At 45.6% G+C, this 21,580-nt stretch overlaps 1 protein-coding gene across 1 annotated transcript in view; it reads left to right on the forward strand.

Moving 5' to 3' along the window:
* Nucleotides 1-11,286, forward strand: part of LOC111848931 (teneurin-2-like) — an 84,704-nt gene extending 73,418 nt beyond the window's left edge. The window contains exon 3 of the mRNA XM_023821320.2: nucleotides 8,219-11,286. Coding sequence (XP_023677088.2) covers nucleotides 8,219-8,625 — 407 coding nt within the window. The 3' untranslated portion in view covers nucleotides 8,626-11,286. The remainder of the gene's footprint in view (nucleotides 1-8,218) is intronic.
* Nucleotides 11,287-21,580: the final 10,294 nt, after the last annotated feature.

Genomic DNA, 21,580 nt, shown 5'->3' on the forward strand with positions numbered 1-21,580 from the left:
GAGGCTGAGAAAAGTTCTTTATTCTGAGCCATTCACCGTGGCCTGACTAGGGGAGTGTGCATATGAGAACGGCACTGAGGTGGCCATGCAGCGGATGGTGAGGGGAAACATGGCGGTACGGAACGTGCCGGGAGCCAACTCACAGGATGTGTGCTGCACTCACAGAACCTTATCTGGGGAATTTCAGAAAAATGCTGGGAATTTTCTATCCCTGCCTTACTTTTGCTGTAAAAATAGGTAAAGATGGGGGACGGGGGTTATAATCAGAGCAATACAGAGCAAAAATCTTCAGCAGTCAAAGAGTGAAAATGATCTTCATAGTGGTATAAAACTATGATTTTATATCTGTCAAAGTGTGTCAGCTTAGCCATTTCAAAACATCTCCCAAAGTCACCCCAGTATTTACAGCAACCATCCAAGATGTATTTTTTGACTCGACCATTAGCATACTATGTTTGGCTAATCAATATCTCACTGAGTTATTTCATTAAGTTAAAAAATAACTTGAAGTAGTGGTGAAATTTAACAAATGCATGAAATGGCTGTGGTTCCCCTGAGGAGAGGTTTGGGAACTGAAGCAGTGTTCATCTAGCCATCCAATGTATCAGTGACTTTTTGGGGAGCAAAAGAAATTATTGTAAGCTTTTATTGTATTATTCTTAATCTGCATATGTTCTAATATTAAATAGTGTTTGTTTTCCTGAGCTAATATATGCTTGCTTTAAATGTGTCCTTTGACTGCCTAAGACTTGCTCTGTTCTGTAGTTTGCACACAGTGGAAAACACTCTGCTTTGCCTGTATTCACATGGATCTGCTTCCCCTTCACAGCTCTTTGCTTGGAGGGGGGGTCTCCCTCCTCGATAGTCCCCTTGAGTTTCGGGTAACTTTGATAGGTCTCGCCCAGCTGCAAGCTCTATGTGTGACTTTATCTGGATTGAGACACACCGAAGGGGGCTGAGGTGACCCTGGCAGGTTGCGGTGCATCCATTCTGGCTGGACCTGTGCCAGGCTGCTTGTGCAGGGGTCTGGCTGTTGCACATAGCCGTGAGAATACTTCACTCATCCTTAGGTTCCTGTGGGTAATGGTTGATGCTGCCATTGGGATCCTGGCATGTCTGTCTATCACTGGGATCCCAGTGTATCTGCCTGTCTTTGGGATCCAAGCTTGTCTGTCTGTTACTGGGATCCCAGCGTGTCTGTCTGTTACTGGGATCCCAGCGTGTCTGTCTGTTACTGGGATCCCAGCGTGTCTGTCTGTTACTGGGATCCCAGCGTGTCTGTCTGTTACTGGGATCCCGGCGTGTCTGTCTGTCTTTGGGATCCCGGCGTGTCTGTCTGTCTTTGGGATCTCTGCGTGTCTGCCTGTCTTTGGGATCCCGGCGTGTCTGTCTGTCTTTGGGATCTCTGCCTGTCTGTCTGTTACTAGGATCCCGGCGTGTCTGTCTGTCTTTGGGATCCCAGCGTGTCTGTCTGTCTTTGTGATCTCTGCATGTCTGCCTGTCTTTGGGATCCCAGCGTGTCTGTCTGTCTTTGGGATCTCTGCATGTCTGTCTGTTACTTGGATCCCGGCGTGTCTGTCTGTCTTTGGGATCTCTGCATGTCTGTCTGTTACTAGAATCCCGGCGTGTCTGCCTGTCTTTGGGATCTCTGCATGTCTGTCTGTTACTAGGATCCCGGCGTGTCTGTCTGTCTTTGGGATCTCTGCATGTCTGTCTGTTACTAGGATCCCGGCGTGTCTGTCTGTCTTTGGGATCTCTGCATGTCTGTCTGTTACTAGGATCCCGGCGTGTCTGTCTGTCTTTGGGATCTCTGCTTGTCTGTCTGTTACTAGGATCCCGGCGTGTCTGTCTGTCTTTGGGATCTCTGCTTTTCTGTCTGTCTTTGGGAGCCAAGCACATCTGTCTTTGGACCCCTGGTTATTATGAAGATATCTGAAACTAGCCTACTACTACTGTCTGGTTAGAAACGTGTGGCCATTGTGGTGCATCCAATAAGAATGCCTCGAAGGCGTTCTCTGGAACTTTTAATAAAAGACTTGAAACAGGTGTTAACAAAGCCCTGTACGTGTGTGTGGTTCTGAAAGTAGAAAGTAACAAAATAAGATAATGCATATATATATATATACACACTCACCTAAAGGATTATTAGGAACACCTGTTAAATTTCTCATTAATGCAATTATCTAATCAACCAATCACATGGCAGTTGCTTCAATGCATTTAGGGGTGTGGTCCTGGTCAAGACAATCTCCTGAACTCCAAACTGAATGTCAGAATGGGAAAGAAAGGTGATTTAAGCAATTTTGAGCGTGGCATGGTTGTTGGTGCCAGACGGGCCGGTCTGAGTATTTCACAATCTGCTCAGTTACTGGGATTTTCACGCACAACCATTTCTAGGGTTTACAAAGAATGGTGTGCAAAGGGAAAAACATCCAGTATGCGGCAGTCCTGTGGGAGAAAATGCCTTGTTGATGCTAGAGGTCAGAGGAGAATGGGCCGACTGATTCAAGCTGATAGAAGAGCAACTTTGACTGAAATAACCACTCGTTACAACCGAGGTATGCAGCAAAGCATTTGTGAAGCCACAACACGCACAACCTTGAGGCGGATGGGCTACAACAGCAGAAGACCCCACCGGGTACCACTCATCTCCACTACAAATAGGAAAAAGAGGCTACAATTTCCATGAGCTCACCAAAATTGGACAGTTGAAGACTGGAAAAATGTTGCCTGGTCTGATGAGTCTCGATTTCTGTTGAGACATTCAAATGGTAGAGTCAGAATTTGCCGTAAACAGAATGAGAACATGGATCCATCATGCCTTTGTTTCCACTGTGCAGGCTGGTGGTGGTGGTGTAATGGTGTGGGGGATGTTTTCTTGGCACACTTTAGGCCCCTTAGTGCCAATTGGGCATTGTTTAAATGCCACTGCCTACCTGAGCATTGTTTCTGACCATGTCCATCCCTTTATGACTACCATGTACCCATCCTCTGATGGCTACTTCCAGCAGGATAATGCACCATGTCACAAAGCTCGAATCATTTCAAATTGGTTTCTTGAACATGACAATGAGTTCACTGTACTAAAATGGCCCCCACAGTCACCAGATCTCAACCCAATAGAGCATCTTTGGGATGTGGTGGAACGGGAGCTTCGTGCCCTGGATGTGCATCCCACAAATCTCCATCAACTGCAAGATGCTATCCTATCAATATGGGCCAACATTTCTAAAGAATGCTTTCAGCACCTTGTTGAATCAATGCCACGTAGAATTAAGGCAGTTCTGAAGGCGAAAGGGGGTCAAACACCGTATTAGTATGGTGTTCCTAATAATCCTTTAGGTGAGTGTATATGTGTAATAAAAAATTGTGCAGATTGCAGTGTCAAATAATAAACAATGTCCCACTTATTTTGACTTTCAGTTTCCATCCTGCTAGTTTAACAAACATCAATAAATAATTATAATACATAAAGTAACACCAATAGGCTTTTGCATGGCTAAACTAATACACCTGTACATTAACATAGGCATCGCATGATATCCAAGGTAAACGGAACATAAATCTACGTAAACAAATTTGCTATTAAACATGTGAACCATGGCATTCATACAAAGAAAGACAAGCACCCTTAGTCGTACGCTCATCTGAATGTTTGCTAAATTAATGTTCACCTTGTCTGAGGGACTAATTTGCCATCAGCAGCATATAGATATACATATAACCCAGTGTTAAACATGCTCTCATACAACGCACATATGGGAACTTATAGCTATTTGAAGGCACACGACTAAAAATGCCCAGTGCGCTGCATCGCCTTTCCTGTCTCGATACGAACTAAATTCACATTACAAGAAAGTAAGAAAAAAACATGGCGGGGATAATCTAAGGTGAGGGAAGCTCCTGTATTCACATCTTGATCACATTCACATGTGTACCTGGAAAAATTAACCCCACGGCACATGCACTTGATTCTCACTGCACAGACTGATATTCCTGTAATCATTTTTACTTTTCCCCAATCTGTTAATTAACTGAATCCCCTCTTTTTAAGCTGACTGGGCGAGATCACCCCCACAATGTCATTTTAATTACTATACATAATAAATTGGTTGTGCATGCTTTTCTTGCTTAATTGCCATTTCCTCAGCTTAGATTTAATTGGGCTTCTGTTGTGTTTATTGATTCATTTTGACACAACTTAATGTGGATGATTGTATATTTCTACTTTGTGCCACTGAACGACATGCCAATAGGAGGTGCTCTTGGTGATACCTTGGTCTGGCTTGGTGTTTCGGGATTCAGCATTTGGAGGTGTGGTGCTTTTTGTTAGCAACATCAGGGGCATGCTGTCGGATCGTCTTGTACTTTGCTGATGCATGTCCAGTCAGCCCCCTTGCTGAGCGTTACGGGACATGCACTATGGGACACATGCCTTCAGGGGGCATGCGCCTTGGGGAACATGCGCCTTGGGGAACATGCGCCTTTGGGGAACATGCACATTTGGGGAATATGCGCCTTCAGGGAACATGTGCCTTTGGGGAACATGTGCCTTTGGGGAACATGTGCCTTTGGGGAACATGCGCCTTTGGGGAATATGCGCCTTTGGGGGATACATGCCTTCGGGGAACATGCACCTTCGGGGAATATGCGCCTTCGGGGGATACATGCCTTTGAGGGATACATGCCATCGGGGGGGACACACCTTCAGGGAACATGCACTTTCGGGGAACATGCTCCTTTGGTGGATAAAACCTTTGGGGGATACACACCTTCAGTGGTCACACGCCTTCGGGGAACATGCACCTTCGGAGAACATGCGCTTTTGGGGAACATGTGCCTACGGGGAACATGTGCCTTTGGGGAACATGTGCCTTTGGGGGACATGCGCCTTCGGGGAACATGCGCCTTCGGGGAACATGCGCCTTTGGTGGATAAAGCCTTTGGGGAACACACAACTTCAGGGGGCACACGCCTTCGTGGGAACATGCGTCTTTGGGGGACACGTGCCTTCGGGGAACATGCACTTTCGGGGAACATGTCCCTACAGGGAACATGCGCCTTTGGGGGATAAAGCCTTTGGGGGACACACACCTTCAGGGGGCACGCGCCTTCGGGGAACACGCGCCTTCGGGGAACATGCACCTTCGGGGAACATGCGCCTTCGGGGAACATGCACCTTCGGGGAACATGCGCCTTTGTTGGATAAAGCCTTTGGGGGACACACAACTTCAGGGGGCACACGCCTTCGGGGAACATGCGTCTTTGGGGGACACGTGCCTTCGGGGAACATGCACTTTTGGGGAACATGTCCCTACAGGGAACATGCGCCTTTGGGGGATAAAGCCTTTGGGGGACACACACCTTCAGGGGGCACCTGCCTTCGGGGAACATGCGCCTTCGGGGAACATGCGCCTTCGGGGAACATGTGCCTACGGGGAACATACGCCTTTGGGGGATAAAGCCTTTGGGGGACATGCGCCTTCAGGGGGCACGCGCCTTCGGGGAACATGCGCCTTCGGGGAACATGCGCCTTCGGGGGACACGCTCCTTCGGGGAACATGCGCTTTCGGGGAACATGTGCCTTCGGGGAACATGCTCCTTTGGTGGATAAAGCCTTTAGGGGACACGCACCTTCAGGGGGCATACGCCTTTGGGGAACATGCGCCTTTGGGGAACATGCGCCTTTGGGGAACATGCGCCTACAGGGAACATGTGCCTTTGGGAAACATGCACCTTCGGGGAACATGCGCCTTTGGTGGATAAAGCCTTTGGGGGACACACAACTTCAGGGGGCACACGCCTTCGGAGAACATGCGTCTTTGGGGGACACGTGCCTTCGGGGAACATGCACTTTCGGGGAATATGTCCCTACAGGGAATATGCGCCTTTGGGGGATAAAGCCTTTGGGAGACACACACCTTCAGAGGGCACACGCCTTCGGGGAACATGCGCCTTCGGGGAACATGCGCTTTCGGGGAACATGTGCCTATGGGGAACATACGCCTTTGGGGGATAAAGCCTTTGGGGGACACGCATCTTCAGGGGGCACACGCCTTCGGGGGACACCTAGCTACCGGACGCATGCCTTGGGGGACAAGCACCTTCAGGAGACTTTCAATTCATTCAATTCAATTTTATTTGTATAACACATTTTCACAACATTACATTGTCTCAAAGCACTTCACATTATCCCCGCCCTAAGCCCCCAGTGAGCAAGTCAGGAGCGACTGTGACAAAGAAGAACTCCCTAGAAGGAAGAAACCTTGGGAGGAAACGGACTCCTCCAGGGACTGGCAGAGGAAGTCAAATGAGCAAGATTGCAAAGTTCCAATTCACACTGTCCCACTTTTAATATTTGAATCTCTAAGTGAGGTGCAGGCAGATGCTGGAGCTGCTTCAGATGGCAGGACGAACAGTGGGGCAACAGCAGGGCATTCAGGAAAGACGTCACAGGCAGAAGAGCAAGCAGGCCAAAAAGACGCCAGATAGTGGAGACATTGCAGGTAGCAGGGTAGGCAGAATATCTGTATAATTTGGGGTCTCCAAGCAGCACACCCCAGGAGGAGTAGGGGTAATAAAATGTGCAATTAGCCAAAGTAGGGGAGACTAGAGGCGGTGCAGTTAAGTGAGTGCAGTATGTAAGCTAAGATAAAGCATGAGTGGAGGAAGTGGCAGGTGGGAATGCAGGCATGGAGAGTCCGAGAAACATCAGCACTCCAATTTCACAACATCCCACATGCGCCTTCTGGGGACACGCACCTATGGGACACGTGCCTACAGGACGCTCGCCTATAGGGGATGCGTGCCTTCCAGAGACACGCACCTACGGGACACGCACCTACGGGACACGTGCCTACAGGATGCTCGCCTATAGGGGATGCGTGCCTTCAGGAGACACGCGCCTACGGGACACGTGCCTACAGGACGCTCGCCTATAGGGGATGCGTGCCTTCAGGAGACACGCACCTAAGGAACACGTGCCTACAGGACGCTTGCCTATAGGGGATGCGTGCCTTCAGGAGACACGCGTCAACAGGACGCTCGCCTATAGGGGATGCGTGCCTTCAGGAGACACGCGCCTACGGGACACGTGCCTACAGGACGCTCGCCTATAGGGGATGCGTGCCTTCAGGAGACACGCGTCTACAGGACGCTCGCCTATAGGGGATGCGTGCCTTCAGGAGACACGCGCCTACGGGACACGTGCCTACAGGACGCTCGCCTATAGGGGATGCGTGCCTTCAGGAGACACGCGCCTACGGAACACGTGCCTACAGGACGCTCGCCTATAGGGGATGCGTGCCTTCAGGAGACACGCACCTAAGGAACACGTGCCTACAGGACGCTCGCCTATAGGGGATGCGTGCCTTCAGGAGACACGCACCTACGGGACACGTTCCTACAGGACGCTCGCCTATAGGGGATGTGTGCCTTCAGGAGACACGCGCCTACGGGACACGTGCCTACAGGACGCTCGCCTATAGGGGATGCGTGCCTTCAGGAGACACGCGCCTACAGGACGCTCGCCTATAGGGGATTAATGTACAGCTGAAGGTTTGTTGCTTGGGTTACCTGTGGATGCTCGGCGGTATACAAGGAGAATGCTGCTTTGCTGGAGGGCAGAAGGAAAAGTGCACATGCAAACGATGAAAAGTGGAACATCTCTAGTAAATGAGGAATTCACAGTCATACTTCACAGGCAGGGCCACAGGGTAAACATGGCACTTTTATGACAGCTCCTTCAGCTCCCACTCGGCTCGTTAGCATTCCTCTCTGTCCTGTTTCACACCCTCCACAATCTCACATATTAGAATCCTAAGCAGTCTAATTCACTTAGTTGGAGCGACAATAGGAGAGCTCATCTTTAAATAGCTTTCACATTTTTCTGTTTGCTTGGGTGGATAAATGAGATTGCTGCGTCCAGGGCAAAAAGTGGGTCTGGTTTGCATCACACTCTGGTGCTGCTGGTTTTGCCCCCGCTCCTCCACTGGCTGCTGGGGCCCCATGGCAATGCTGCTCTGAATGACAGTCTCCGGTGCACGCAAGAATCCTTCTGAATGGGCTTTCCTTCTTACCAGTATTGTAGTCTGTTCCAGCCTCAGCAGCCCCCTCTAAGCTGTAACATTTCCAGCCCCTCATAGCCACTACCCCGCCTCCCTCCCCCCCAGCAGTGTGACGTGAGAAGACACCGTGACACAGCTGTCGCTGTCCACAGGGAACTTCCGGCTGGCTGAGTTGGGCGTCTGTGAACCGCCGCCACCGCACCAGAGCGCCTACTGCCCGGACCTGGGCCTGCTGCAGCGGGGCTACTCCCTCAGTGCTGGCTCGGACGCTGACTCCGACCCCGAGGGAGCCATGTCCCCGGAGCGTGCCATCCAGCTGTGGGGGGGACAAGGCAGCAAGTCCCGGCGCAGCTCGGGCCTGTCCAGCCGGGAGAACTCTGCCCTGACGCTCACCGACTCGGACAATGATAACAAGTCGGACGACGAGTCAGGTGGGAGCAGAGCGGAGGAAGTGAGAGAGAGAGAGACAGAGAGATGGAAAGTGATGGAGAGAGACAATATGAAGAGAGAGAGATGGCAAATGAGGGAGAGAGACAGTCTGATGGAAGAGACAGACTGAGGGAGAGAAACTGTATGAAGGAAGAGGTTAGAAGCGAGGGAGAGATGGAACATGAGAGAGAGAAAGAGAGAGAGTGACTATGAAAGGAGAAAGACCATATGAAGGAAGAGAGACAGACTGTATGAAGAAAGAGATGAAAAGCGAGGGAGAGATGGAATGCAAGAGAGAGAGAGACAGTATGAAGGAAGAGAGACTGAAAGTGAGGGAAAGACTCTATGAAGAAAGAAATGGAAAGTGAAGGAGAGATGGAACATGAGAGAGGGGAACAGTATGAAGGAAGAGAGACTGAAAGTGAGGGAGACTGAAGGAAGAGAGACAGAAAGAAAGGGAGAAAGACGGTATGAAGGAAAAGACAAAGCGAGGGAGAGAGATAGTATGAAGAGAATGTGAAGGAGAGAGACTATGAAGAGGATCAAAAAGAATATGAGGGGAGGATAGAGAGATTGTACAAAGTATGAGAGGTGGTAATCGCGGACTATGCTGAGAAGTGGAAAGTGAGCAAGAGAGTAAATCCGCCTAGAGCACTCACATGCTTAGAGTCAGCAGTCCTTGAAAATCCATTCAGTTTGTTCTTCACAGGGTCCAATGGTAAGTATGATTTGTCCACCCACCTGTCTGTTGGCAAGCCTGCCTCCATTCTTCACCAGCAAAGGGGTAGAGAGACCTCCCTGGATGGCTGGGCTGTAATGAAGAAGCTGTAACTGTTCACCATGTCTACAGATTACACTCACTATCAGCCATCATCCCAAGATCGTGAAAAAACCTGAATCCGTCAGCTCGTGTTTTGGTGTTAAAATCAGTACAGGAGGCAGGGGTGGGCAAGTGAAGGAGTACAGGAGGCAAAGTGAATATTTGACAGAGTACTGGAGCAGGGGTGCATAAGTGACAGACTACAGGAGGCAGGGTGTGTAAGTGACAGACTACAGGAGGCAGGGTGTATAAGTGACAGACTACAGGAGGCAGGGTGTGCAAGTGACAGAATACTGGAGGCAAGCGTGCATAAGTGACAGAATACTGGAGGCAAGGGTGCATGAGTAACGGAGTACTGGAGGCAAGGGTGCGTAAGTAACAGAGTATAGGAAGCAGGGGTGCATAAGTGACACAATACTGGAGGCAGAGTGTAAGTGACACATTACTAGAGGCAGGGGTATGTAAGTGATGGAATACAGGAGGCAGGGGTACATAAGTGATGGAGTACAGCAGGTAAGGGTGCGTAAGTGACGGAGTACAGGAGGTTGGGGTGCGTAAGTGACGGAGTACAGGAGGCAGGGGTGCGTAAATGACGGAGTACAGGAGGCAGGGGTGCGTAAGTTACGGAGTACAGGAGGTTGGGGTGCGTAAGTGACGGAGTACAGGAGGTTGGGGTGCATAAGTGACGGAGTACAGGAGGCAGGGGTGCGTAAATGACGGAGTACAGGAGGCAGGGGTGCGTAAGTTACGGAGTACAGGAGGTTGGGGTGCGTAAGTGACGGAGTACAGGAGGCAGGGGTGCATAAGTGGCATAGCACAATGGCTGTTTTGCATGTTGAGAAACCTCTGCAGAGCATATCTTTTCTCGTTGTCTTTCTCGTTAACGCTGTCCCACACTGCTGCACATTTGCACATTGTAGGTGGTGTCAATCGAGGTTAACAAGGAGACAAAAAAAACATTAATTGAATTCTCGCAAATCGCGTTGGCCACCAATACCACACTTGCAAACCTCAACATATGAAAACTGGCTCTGACAATTTGACAAGGAGCTCGACAGCTGTTAACCATAAAGGAACACCTCAGAGCAGTGCATGCCTTTCATCCTGGGGCTGATAATTGCTTCTGCACTAATTGCCGCAGCATTTGCAGAGGCTCCGCCTCCCAGTGGATCGGCTTACAAATGGATGTGGGCTGCAGTCAGGCCTCCTGTTCAGGGTGTGTGACAGATCCACATCAACGTTCATATTCTTCTTAAGTACACCAGAATCCTCAGGCAGTAAAACATTGTTTCACATAATATATGCGTTTTAAATAATGAACAGATGTTTGCTCTGATTCTGTTTAGCCTGATAAAAAAAAAAAAAAAGTTTAATTTCTTTACTGGTAATCTGTCCTGGTATAAATTCCTTCGAGACCGAAGGCGTCAAACAGAAGAACTCGTGCTCCTGCCCAAAGTACAGATCTAAAATTTATTCAGAAGCATCATATGTATAACAGTCGTGTTCTTGTTCATAGAACAACAGTGATGGATGTAATCAAAGTAGCAGCTGCAAAGAATGTGTGGCTTTAGCTTGTTCCTTTAGCGCATCCCCTTCCAGTCTTCCTCTTCTGAGCCACATTTTGCCCTAACCTCTCCCTTCCCCCACCATCTGTACAAGCCATCCAGTCGTTCGGCATGCCTTGGCAAGGCCCCGCCCCTCCTTCTGATAGGTAGTTGTGTGATGAGGAGGAGCATAATGAGAGTGAAGGCTGATCCCATCTATTACTTCTCAACCAATCTATCATGCAAAGCTCTGATCAGGCTTCCTGGAGACAGATGGCCAGACATGAGTAACTGCTATCCAACTCCACTTTCTTTTCTCAGACAGAAGATTAATTTCTGTTAAAATTAATAGTGTGATGGGAGAATTGGCCTGATTTTTCACATATTTAAATCTATTTATGGGACTGCTGCTTCTCATATATGTCTGCCTAGGTGTGTATGCATATATATATATATATAAACAAATATAAATATACACGTGTGTGTGTGTGTGTGTATCTGTGTATGTACAGAATACAGTAGAATGAGTTTCATCATATATCAGATACAGTTTAAAATGGAAGATTCCATTATATAATTTGTCAAGCAGTGTCTTTCAGCCTCACCCATCTGTCCACTGTCCTCCTCTTCTATTTTTGTCTTGATAGGAAACAACAGCTTTTGTGATGTTTACGTACCATTAAGAGCATACAGGTGGGAACAGAGATGGAAAGTGCATAAGGGATGAGAACCCAAGTGCAGCCATGTGGCAGGTGATACCTCAGCAGCATACTAGTCAGAATGGACCAGTGTGAGTTTTTTTTTCCAGTGGCCGGAGTGCCAGTCCTACTACCAACCCCCAAGTTATTCCCTGCAAGTTGGAGGACCTACTTGTGGGGCTGGATGTAGATTAACATCATACCCAGGACAAAGCAATTGCAGGTTAAGGACCTTGCTCAAGGGCCCAAAGGAGTAGGACCACTCCTGACATTCATAGGATTCAAACCAGCAACCTGCTAAATGCTGGCACAGATCTCGAGCCTCAGAGCCACCACTCCACCCAATCTCACTGTTGTGATTGGTCTGTTTTCCAAAACCTCAGAGAAGGCCTACTGTACATGGGAAGGTGGACAGTGTGACACAGTGGTGTCAGGCTAATGGTCTCTCACTCAATACCTGTAACACTTAGGAGATGGCGGTGGACTTTAGGCGTAAGCAGTACAATGCATACAACCCTCTCAACATCAAAGGGTTCCCAACTGAGAGGGTGAACACCTTTAGATATCTGGGAGTCTCTGGTGACCTTACCAGACTGAATCATGTACAGACTCAGATATCTAAAATCAGGCATTGGCTGTAGCATCTTAGGCAGATGAGGAGATTCAAGGTCTAACCAGTCATTCTGAGAGCCTTCTACTCGGAAGCATTGAAGAGCATTCTCACCACAAGAATCACAGCCTGGTTTGGTATCTGTTCTGCCTTGGACCACAAAGCTCTGCAGATGGTGGTACATTCAGCTGCATGCATCAGCCTCACTGCAGAACATTTACCTCAGACAAAGCAGGAGCAGGGCAGCAAAAATTAGCAGGGACACAACCCACTGAAATAAGTGCCTCTTCACCAGGCTGAGGTCAGGAAAGCACTTCTGCTGTCTCTCAGTGAGAGCTGAGAGGCTCGAAAGGGGCTTCTACCCTCTGGCCATCAGACTACTTATCACTAATCGACAGTTGTAATTAATCATTGACTCCCTGCTCATGCACCATGCACTTTTTGGAACTATGCTACACCTGTCTGGTTCTCTTTTCTCTTATTACTTGTGTAACTACACTGTTCCTAAGTTATTACATTTGTTATACTGTAACATTGCCTTACTGCTTCTCCTTATATGTCGGAGATGACCTCCTTGCATTTCACTCCACGTTACAGATAGACTGTATACCTTGCATATGACAAAATATCCTTTGAATCCTTGAATCCAGTAACAGTGTGTCCAGGTAGCCTGTCATTCTCAAACATAGACACCTGCTCGAATGCCTTTTTACTTTAGTTAAGGTCTGTTTCAGAACCCAAATCACCATAGCCAAGCTTTGATTTCTTTTAATTGCATTTCTTTGAACAGTGTGGTAATAAGACTCACTCCTCTCAGACATAAACACGGTTAGGGGAAACTTTGGAAATGTGGCCATCCAAACCATCTGGTTCGGCTCCAGCTTGTTTTAAAACAAGGAAATAAACATCTAAATGTGTTACTCTCGTTGCATGTAAACAAACCTCAATTCTGCTTTCGTTTTCCCATTGACATCTTTATAAAGGAAACAGCTCAGCTGTTCATGAATGTACTGATCGCTGCGCTTGAAATGACAGAATCGTGTTCTGCTTAGCAAATTCTGCCTCGAGTTCTGGTAAGTCCTCCAACTAGTTTCTTTGGATGACCATGTCACGTTGAAAGTTGATGGAGTTTTGATTGATTAGGCCTCAGACGATTTCTCTCGTGATACATTCAGCTGAGGATACATATCGTTTCCAGTATCTCATACTCTTCCTGAAAAAGTCAGTGCATCTGTGTAATATCTGGTGCCCTTCTCAGATAGTGTTTGTCTTAAATGTGGCTATTTAACAAGTGAATTGATTGGTAGATGTGTCTCGGTCCGCTAATCGATCGGCCAGCTTGGCAAAAAGGGTTAGCTTTTAGTTGTCTATCTGTAAATCACTGGGTCTTCCTGTTTGTTTGTTTGCTTGCTGGCCTGCTTGTTTGTTCGTCAGATGCTGATGGGGGGTGACCCCATATTTCTCCGTCACAGCTGTGTTCACTGGCAATAGAAGGGGAGCCGTTGGACGTTGTGATGAGTGAAAAGCGTGTTTGCTTGTTTCCTTAGGTGTCCCCTTTTTTCATGCGGATTGTAAACGGTGCTTTCATTCCATTCCAGTCAGCTCTTTTGAAGCCTGCCGATGTTTGGCAGTCGGTGTTATGCGATGGACTCTGCAAACAAAACCGTTTTTCAGCCCCGTGGCGGGAGGGGAGCACAGATGCTTTTGTGTGGCAAATAATTTGCGTGATTTGCATTAGTTTGTGAACATCTGCATGCTTTCGTATTTAAGGTGCTCAGTACACATGGGATAACAGTGTTTTTGCATTATTTTTTAAAGAAAAAAAATGTATACAGTGTCAACAGTTAGTCTCCCCACTTGTTCCTGTGGGCCATTATGCAGAAATAAAATTTAGAGGCAGAACTTCCACTAACCATGTGTCCCTCTTGGACCAGTGTAAACGTGGGTGTTAATCCGGAGGTACTTACCAATTGCATTCAGTAAAGCAGATTATCTTAAGGTACACATGGAACGGTGTTGGAATGCGGTCTCCATACAGGCAGAATGAGATACTGGGGCCACAGAACTATCAACATGTTTATTATTAAAAAAACAATATAAATTGTTTTGCAGTTCCTTGAAATGGGTGGTGAAAAATGAACTAAGAGATTAGGAGATTGGATTTGGAGTTTAAACTTCTTCACAACAAGCTCTATCGTGTCCTCGCACCCCTAGCCTGTCCTCACCAGCATGGCTATTTTGTTTATGAGACTTATAGAACACATATTCGATGCGAGCCACCCGGCGTCATTGTCCTACACTTCTCTGCAGAGAAAACCAGCTCCGCACCACTGATCAGTATCACACCAGCCCTCCCAGGAGAGACTGGTGATGCAAAGCAATAAATGAAATTTAAAAATCCATCGTGTGTTCGGTTCTGCTTTTAGGGGCGCTTTTCCATGTAGATGCAGAGCAGAGGATTCGGATGTAGGAGACTGGGATTTGGAAGCACTTTGTGCACCAGTGGAGTCAATACCGCAATTTATACCGTGATGACAAAAAGCTCAGCGCCCGCTGTTTAAAGTGATAACTCACGCAGCATGAGGGAGCACGTCTTGCGGCGGAGCGTTTTGTAAATGCGTCCTGATTTAAAGGTAATAATAGCACCTGGACTAAGCCCATGTTTCAAGGTCAGCCATTAAAGGAAGGAGTCTGTTCTAGAGGAGTAGACTGTACTGAAAGCTGTGGCGAGCGGCCTGTCCCCCAGCCCAGGGCTCCTGCCTGATCTTCCTCGCAGTGCCTGTGCCGTGATTCCCAGAGGGCGGCTGCAACCCCTCCTCTCCACCGCACTGCCAGCCTTGACGGACGGCCTGTCACCCCTGTCTCCCGGGAATGTATGGGCACTGTCATCGTTGGGATTCTGAGTCACAGCTCTGCCTTCAGCCGCGGGGCTCCAGACTGGGACGCCATCTTACACTTTAGCCGGTGGCATCTTGTCGATGTTACCGTCCCTGAAAGAAGACCTGCAACAGTGACCTTTTTATGGTAGTTTGTATGGCATGGTACGGTACCCCCGCATCCTAGTGATGTTTATGCCAGTGTAGAGCTTCTACCTTCGCTCCGTTTATCTATAGGGATGCTGCAGTGTCCTCCTGCGGTCTGCGGACTTGCAGATCAGGCAAATAGATGACTTTGGATTAGCATCTGTGTGAGATTGAGATTGAGATTGGGATTGGGATTGAGCTGCGTGACCTACGCTGTCAACCAGCTCGCCTCTGCAGGCAGCACTTGGCCTTAAGGTCCTCTTCTTTCCAGGATGGGCATCAAGGTCACATTGACCTTGACAGAGAAATGGCTGTTGACAGCAGATGGATGGATATGACATTTCTCCTGTTTGAAAAAATCAGTAGCTTGGAAGTGCTTTAAAAATGGAGTGTGTTGCATATTTGTGAAGTTGATTTGTAAGGTTACACTGGTGTTCTCAGTCCGCGCTGGCCAACTCACCCTCTGCCCAATGCACTAGTCTAAATATTCAAAAGTACATTTTCTTTTATGTCAACCCATTGCTGTGTTGTTTGCCCAATGCATTTACAAAACCAAATGACTCTGAAGCAACCTACTGAATGCACTGACTTGTTTGTGGAACCAGTACAATGAAAAGCTTATGGAATGTGCTACAAAACCTATAGAAACATTATTGATTTGACAAAAAAAGCCATTCATTTTTTAAATGTAACACCCCCCCCCCACCCCACAAAAAAAAACATGGTAGTGTGTGTGTGAGAGAGAGAGAGAGAGAGAGAGCGAGCGCGCGCAAGTATATATGACATTATAGCCATGAAATGTCCCCACAACTTGATAAAAAAACTCTGCTATTTTGACCTTGTGGTCCCCACAATAGAAAACTCAATTTTATAAAAATTTGCAACGTCAAGCAGTTGTTTACTGTACTACTTTACTGTGACAATATGGTCTATTGCATTTTAGAAAAGAAAATTTGTCTTCTGACTTCAAAGATATGCTTCAAAATAATCAGTAACATGAACCTTCATAGAAAAGTAGTGGAGTCAAAAGTACGATATTTGTAAAAGTCATAAGTTTTCATAGGTTTCCAAAAAAATTAGTACTCAAATAAAGTACAGATACTCGAAAAATGTGCTTAAGTACAGTACTCATGTAAATGTACTTTGTTACTGCCCACCCCTGTTTAAAAGAACTGAAATTTGCCAAAGCACAGAACAAAATTTGCGAATAAAAAATTAAACAAAGCCAACAAAGGAAAAAAATGCACGATAAAGGTTTTTGGGTTTGTACTTTACTTGAGTGTTTTAATTTGTTGCAATTTTTACTTCACTTTGCTACATTTCTGAGCCAAATAATGACTTTTTACTCATATACATTCAACACAACTATTGTTACTTATCCAGTTAAAATAAAATACAATTGCATGCAGTGCACCTGACTTGCACCTGTATGATTTGGGGTATAAGCTGAATTGGTTATTTATTTATTTATGCGATTTTCTCTCACAAGCAATATATTTCTTTATTATTATTATTTTGCATTACATACTGTCTTTATGGAGAGAACAAACAATATGTATAAATGCACAGTATAGGCTACCAGTTAATATACCAAAATTGTCATCAGATATTAAAACTTTATCAGTATTCAAAGTTAGAAGCACTAGAACTACTACTGGAATAATGGTGATGATTGCATTGGGCGATCAGCCATTTCCCATAATGGAAGACGAGGGTTTTCGTCGGCTTCTTCACCGTTTATAGGAGGTCTGAATGTATCAGCTCGCAAAATGTTTATAATTCATTATTAAATCTGGCTTGTAGATTGATCCTTCGTTTTCCACAGAATAAAAACGGCATTTCACTAATCTGCACTGGCATGCTTGACAATTTTCACCACTTTTTCTGAATAAAAAGAAAATATATGCTTACCCTCTTGTGACTCAGTTTTCTTTATTGTAAAGCACTGTAACTTACAATGCTATATTCAGAGCTTGAGTGAACGTAAAAGGATCAGCTGCATTTTGTAATACATTTGAATCTACTGCAGTGGCATGGATTGGCTTGGGGGTCCTGAGTCCCTCCAGTTGCAGCTGAGGGTCCCCAGTCAGTGCTGATGGCGAGCGAGACAGTGTGATAAAGCCATAGTGTCTGACAGGCATATGTGTGCGTGGTTTGATCAGTCGGAGGAAATGTGCTGCTGAGAGACACATAGATTTTTCTTTCTCTTTCTTCATTTGGTCTTAGTAATGCCACGGGTCATTTAAAACCTCATAAATATGTGGTTGAGTCTGCAGTGTGATTTTGTTGCCGAGTGAATTGTGATAGGACCGGCCTACCTAATTTTCTGCCAGCCCAGCCACACTATGATTTCCACTGTTGATTTGAATGAATAGTATTTTTATTTAAGTATTTATAAAACCAGGTACTTTTAACTTTTAGTTAACTTTGAGTACCCAGAAAGTGGAACACCAGTCGAAGACAAACGGATGAGGGTGTCCGGGAGGTGACCCTAACAATGTCATCTCCACAAATGGAGATGCTCCCGACCAACTCCATGATACAGCATCCATCTACGTTTCTTGATTTCGGGTGACGTGTATCAATCCCCCCCCTATCAATTAGAGACTGAAGAGGTAAACCCACATTTATCCTGCCCTTCTCTACAGTCTCCCCATACATAATACACATCGCATCGAATATGTGTTCTATACAAGTCCTGAACCCGTCACCACTGTTAATTAGTAACCCACTTCTCAGGGAGATCAGAGAGGTCCAGGAAAACAACTAAAGAGGCACATTGGCACGGTGGGGACTGGTCATTGGGACACTGGTCTGGTTTGGGGGGGGAGTCTTCTGGCTTTCACTGTTATGTAGCCTATATACCAGGCATGCCCAGTTTGTTGGTTTATCTAATACAATTGTTTTTCATATATTTTAGTGTTCATGGATTTAAGTATTGGTTATCGGTAGAGGTCGACCGATATTGAATTTTACCGATAGCTAGGTTGGTCCGTACTTGCCGATAACCGATTAATTAACCGATAGTTTTTAAAATGGATACTGGATTAAAAAAAAAAAAAACTAAATTAAAACACAACACTACATGTAAAATAGTACTAAACTTTATTACAAAAACCAAACAAAAAAACAGTACTGAATCATGAAAATGTGCTATATGAAATAAATATGAATATATTAATAAATATTGAGGTAAATTAAAGACATGCTTTCAAACTGAAAGAAAAAGTAACACTCCAAATAAATAAAAAAAAAGTTATACAAAATGAATTATAATAATAATTATATAATTGTATAATATTATAATTATATATAATATTAATTATATAAATGTATATTATATGTGTAGTCTCCCACTAACCCGGAAAAACTATCGCCGTGGATTTTTGCCGATAACCGATAGTTCCGGGAATCAACTATCGGTGCCGATTAATCGGCAAAACCGATACATCGGTCGACCTCTAGTTATCGGTAATCCCACACGTACCAGTAATAAAATTAAAGTCTCATTTTAATACAGGCCTAAATACATATGAACTTATCGCTTCAATCGCTATTAGAGTAGGATATGGGTGGTTATATTATTTCGAAAAGATATAAAACGTGACATGTTTTTCTCATATTAGCTTTATATTTGTCGGAGTAACAATGCAAACGCAATGACGAGCGGTTTCAGGCGAAGACAGCGTATTTTACTTTTCATTTCAAATAAAATGCGAGGTTGCCAACTTTGGCCAGCTGGGTGGAGTGAGATTTTCAATTCGAGTTGTCTGCACACATATGTAACAGTTCTTACCTTGTATAATAGTCTGCTTAAATACACTTTTGACGTGGCTAATTTTAGGTTTATAATGGAATAATATATATTTGCCGTAAGATTTCCTGCTTGAGTCTGAAAGCGTGCGTATCATGCCAGATTCTTGAGATTTGGCAATGCTGAAAACATTTTTTTAGTTTCACCTCAGTTGATTTATATAACAAATAACATTACTTTATACAGTTGTTAAAAAGGGGAAACTTAAACGAACATGAAATCACCTGAAAGAGAGGAGAGTAGATTTTTGGCTCTATACACTAATAGAATTGTAGCCTTGGGGTAATTATTTTGATGTTGAAAATGCTAAAATATAATGGTTGCACTTCCTGCCACTGATAGCTGTTGAGAAGTATGTTTTCAATGTTTGGATTTTTTTTCTTGATAATGGTTATATATCCCGGATACCATAATTGGTCTTTTCCTTTGAACATATTTGAGAATTTCAGGTGAAACATTTAACAGCGAACAATAGCATATAAAAATATTACAACTATTTATTTTCATTTTAATATTGAGAGAGAGCAGGCCTGGTGGTATTATAGCCTATGCACTTTTTCTTTGAAGTGATTTTATTTTTGCGCTAATGGCACTATTGATTTTACAGTACTCAGTTTCCGGGTAAATAAACATAAGTTTGTGTTTCAAATAAGAGTGAAATCTGTGTATTTGTGTACTGCATAGTCAGACCTTAACACCATCCCTTAACATTGGTCTCATTTCATCTTGGTGAACATAATGACTTTCAGGAATCGGAGGGAAACTTTAAACATTATACTTTGCACTTTTCATTTTAGTCGACTAAATCAACTGTAGTTGTAGTCGATTATAATCTTATGATATTTAATCGACTAAAACTAAAATAATTTCGATGACTAAATTATGACTGAAATTAAATTACATTTTAGTCAAAAGACTATGACTAAAACTAAATTAAAATTTGCTGTCAGAAATAACACTGCAACACATGCACTCCTAGAGGCAATTTGGTAATTTGGTAATGCCAGTTAGCCTCAACATGTTTTTGGACTGTGGGGGGAAACCGGGGTACCCGGAGGAAACCCCACGACGACACAGAGAGAACATGCAAACTCCTCACACATGGAACCCTGGCAGAGACTCAAACCCAGATTCCTGAGGTATGGGCGACAGTGCTAATCTTCGTGCCACCCATTATAGTTTTTTAATAAATGAATTATAAAATAAATATTTTTTCCCTAGAAGGGTAATACGTGGATCATTGCAGAAGTGAATATGCACTTTGTTTTCCATCTAATGTGAATAATATTGATGTTTCATAAATTTTTATGGGTGTATTTTGCTGGAAAATTGCCTCATTGCACACAAGATTACTCTGGAATATTTGAGAAAACTTGAATGACAAGATAGAGTAAGTTCTTTGGACTCCAACGATATGTGATATATATCCGTGCGTTATACCTATCCAAAGTTATGGGCTTGAGATTAATTGATGCCAAAATCAACGCATATAGCGTATGTGTACAGTATATACTAAGGGGGACAAAACCCCCCCTCCCCCAGAAGCTCATTCCCAGGCTGCTTTTTGTTGAGTCCATCACATACACTAGCCCTTTAATCCTCGAGTCAATTCTTAGAAGCCTCATTGTACGAAATATAAATAGTAACTTGTGATTCTGGATACCAAATGGTCTTTTACTGTTTTAAATAAACATGTTTCCATTCAGAAAATTAGTATTTGCGTTTTTTTCCCCTTTTATGAGCTCATCACACCCAGACAGGCAAACTGCTGGACTGATGGAGTGTGAGCACATGGCTTGTGAGGACATTGGACGTCCCTGTGCAGGCATCAGGCCTGCACGCTGATGTTTGGGGACATTATTACTTGATTGAGTTAGTTGGCGCCTGGCAACGTTATTACAGAATTAGCGTATCATGATGAATAGTCCAGGAGAGTGGCTCTGACAGCGATCTAGCCGTTAGCACTTAGGTCTGCACTTTATAATCATTTGAAAGCCAAGGACTTTTTAGTTTTCTTTAAGATTTGTTTTCTCTCTGAATGACAGAAGATGCCTTTAGTGGCCAGAGGTTGAGCTGGTTGGGGGGGCTAGCTGGTGAATAACAAGCAGAGCCAGCATACCTCGGTAAACCTCAGGGGCTAACTGGTTTTATATCTATGCAATTGCTGTACCTGACCTGAGGTGGAGCAGTGGAGGAACAGGGGCATGAACTCTTTAACATCAACAGTGGGGACGAGCGCTTCGGCACCAACGGCGGGGACGAGCGCTTCGGCACCAACGGCGGGGACGAGCGCTTCGGCACCAACGGCGGGGACGAGCGCTTCGGCACCAACGGCGGGGACGAGCGCTTCGGCACCAACTGCGGGGACGAGCGCTTCGGCACCAACGGCGGGGACGAGCGCTTCGGCACCAACGGCGGGCACGAGCGCTTCGGCACCAACGGCGGGCACGAGCGCTTCGGCACCAACGGCGGGCACGAGCTGTTCGGCACCAACGGCGGGGACGAGCGCTTCGGCACCAACGGCGGGGACGAGCGCTTCGGCACCAACGGCGGGGACGAGCGCTTCGGCACCAACG

This window comes from Paramormyrops kingsleyae, chromosome 10 (genome assembly GCF_048594095.1).
Source record: "Paramormyrops kingsleyae isolate MSU_618 chromosome 10, PKINGS_0.4, whole genome shotgun sequence".
In the NCBI taxonomy this organism is placed as follows: domain Eukaryota; kingdom Metazoa; phylum Chordata; class Actinopteri; order Osteoglossiformes; family Mormyridae; genus Paramormyrops; species Paramormyrops kingsleyae.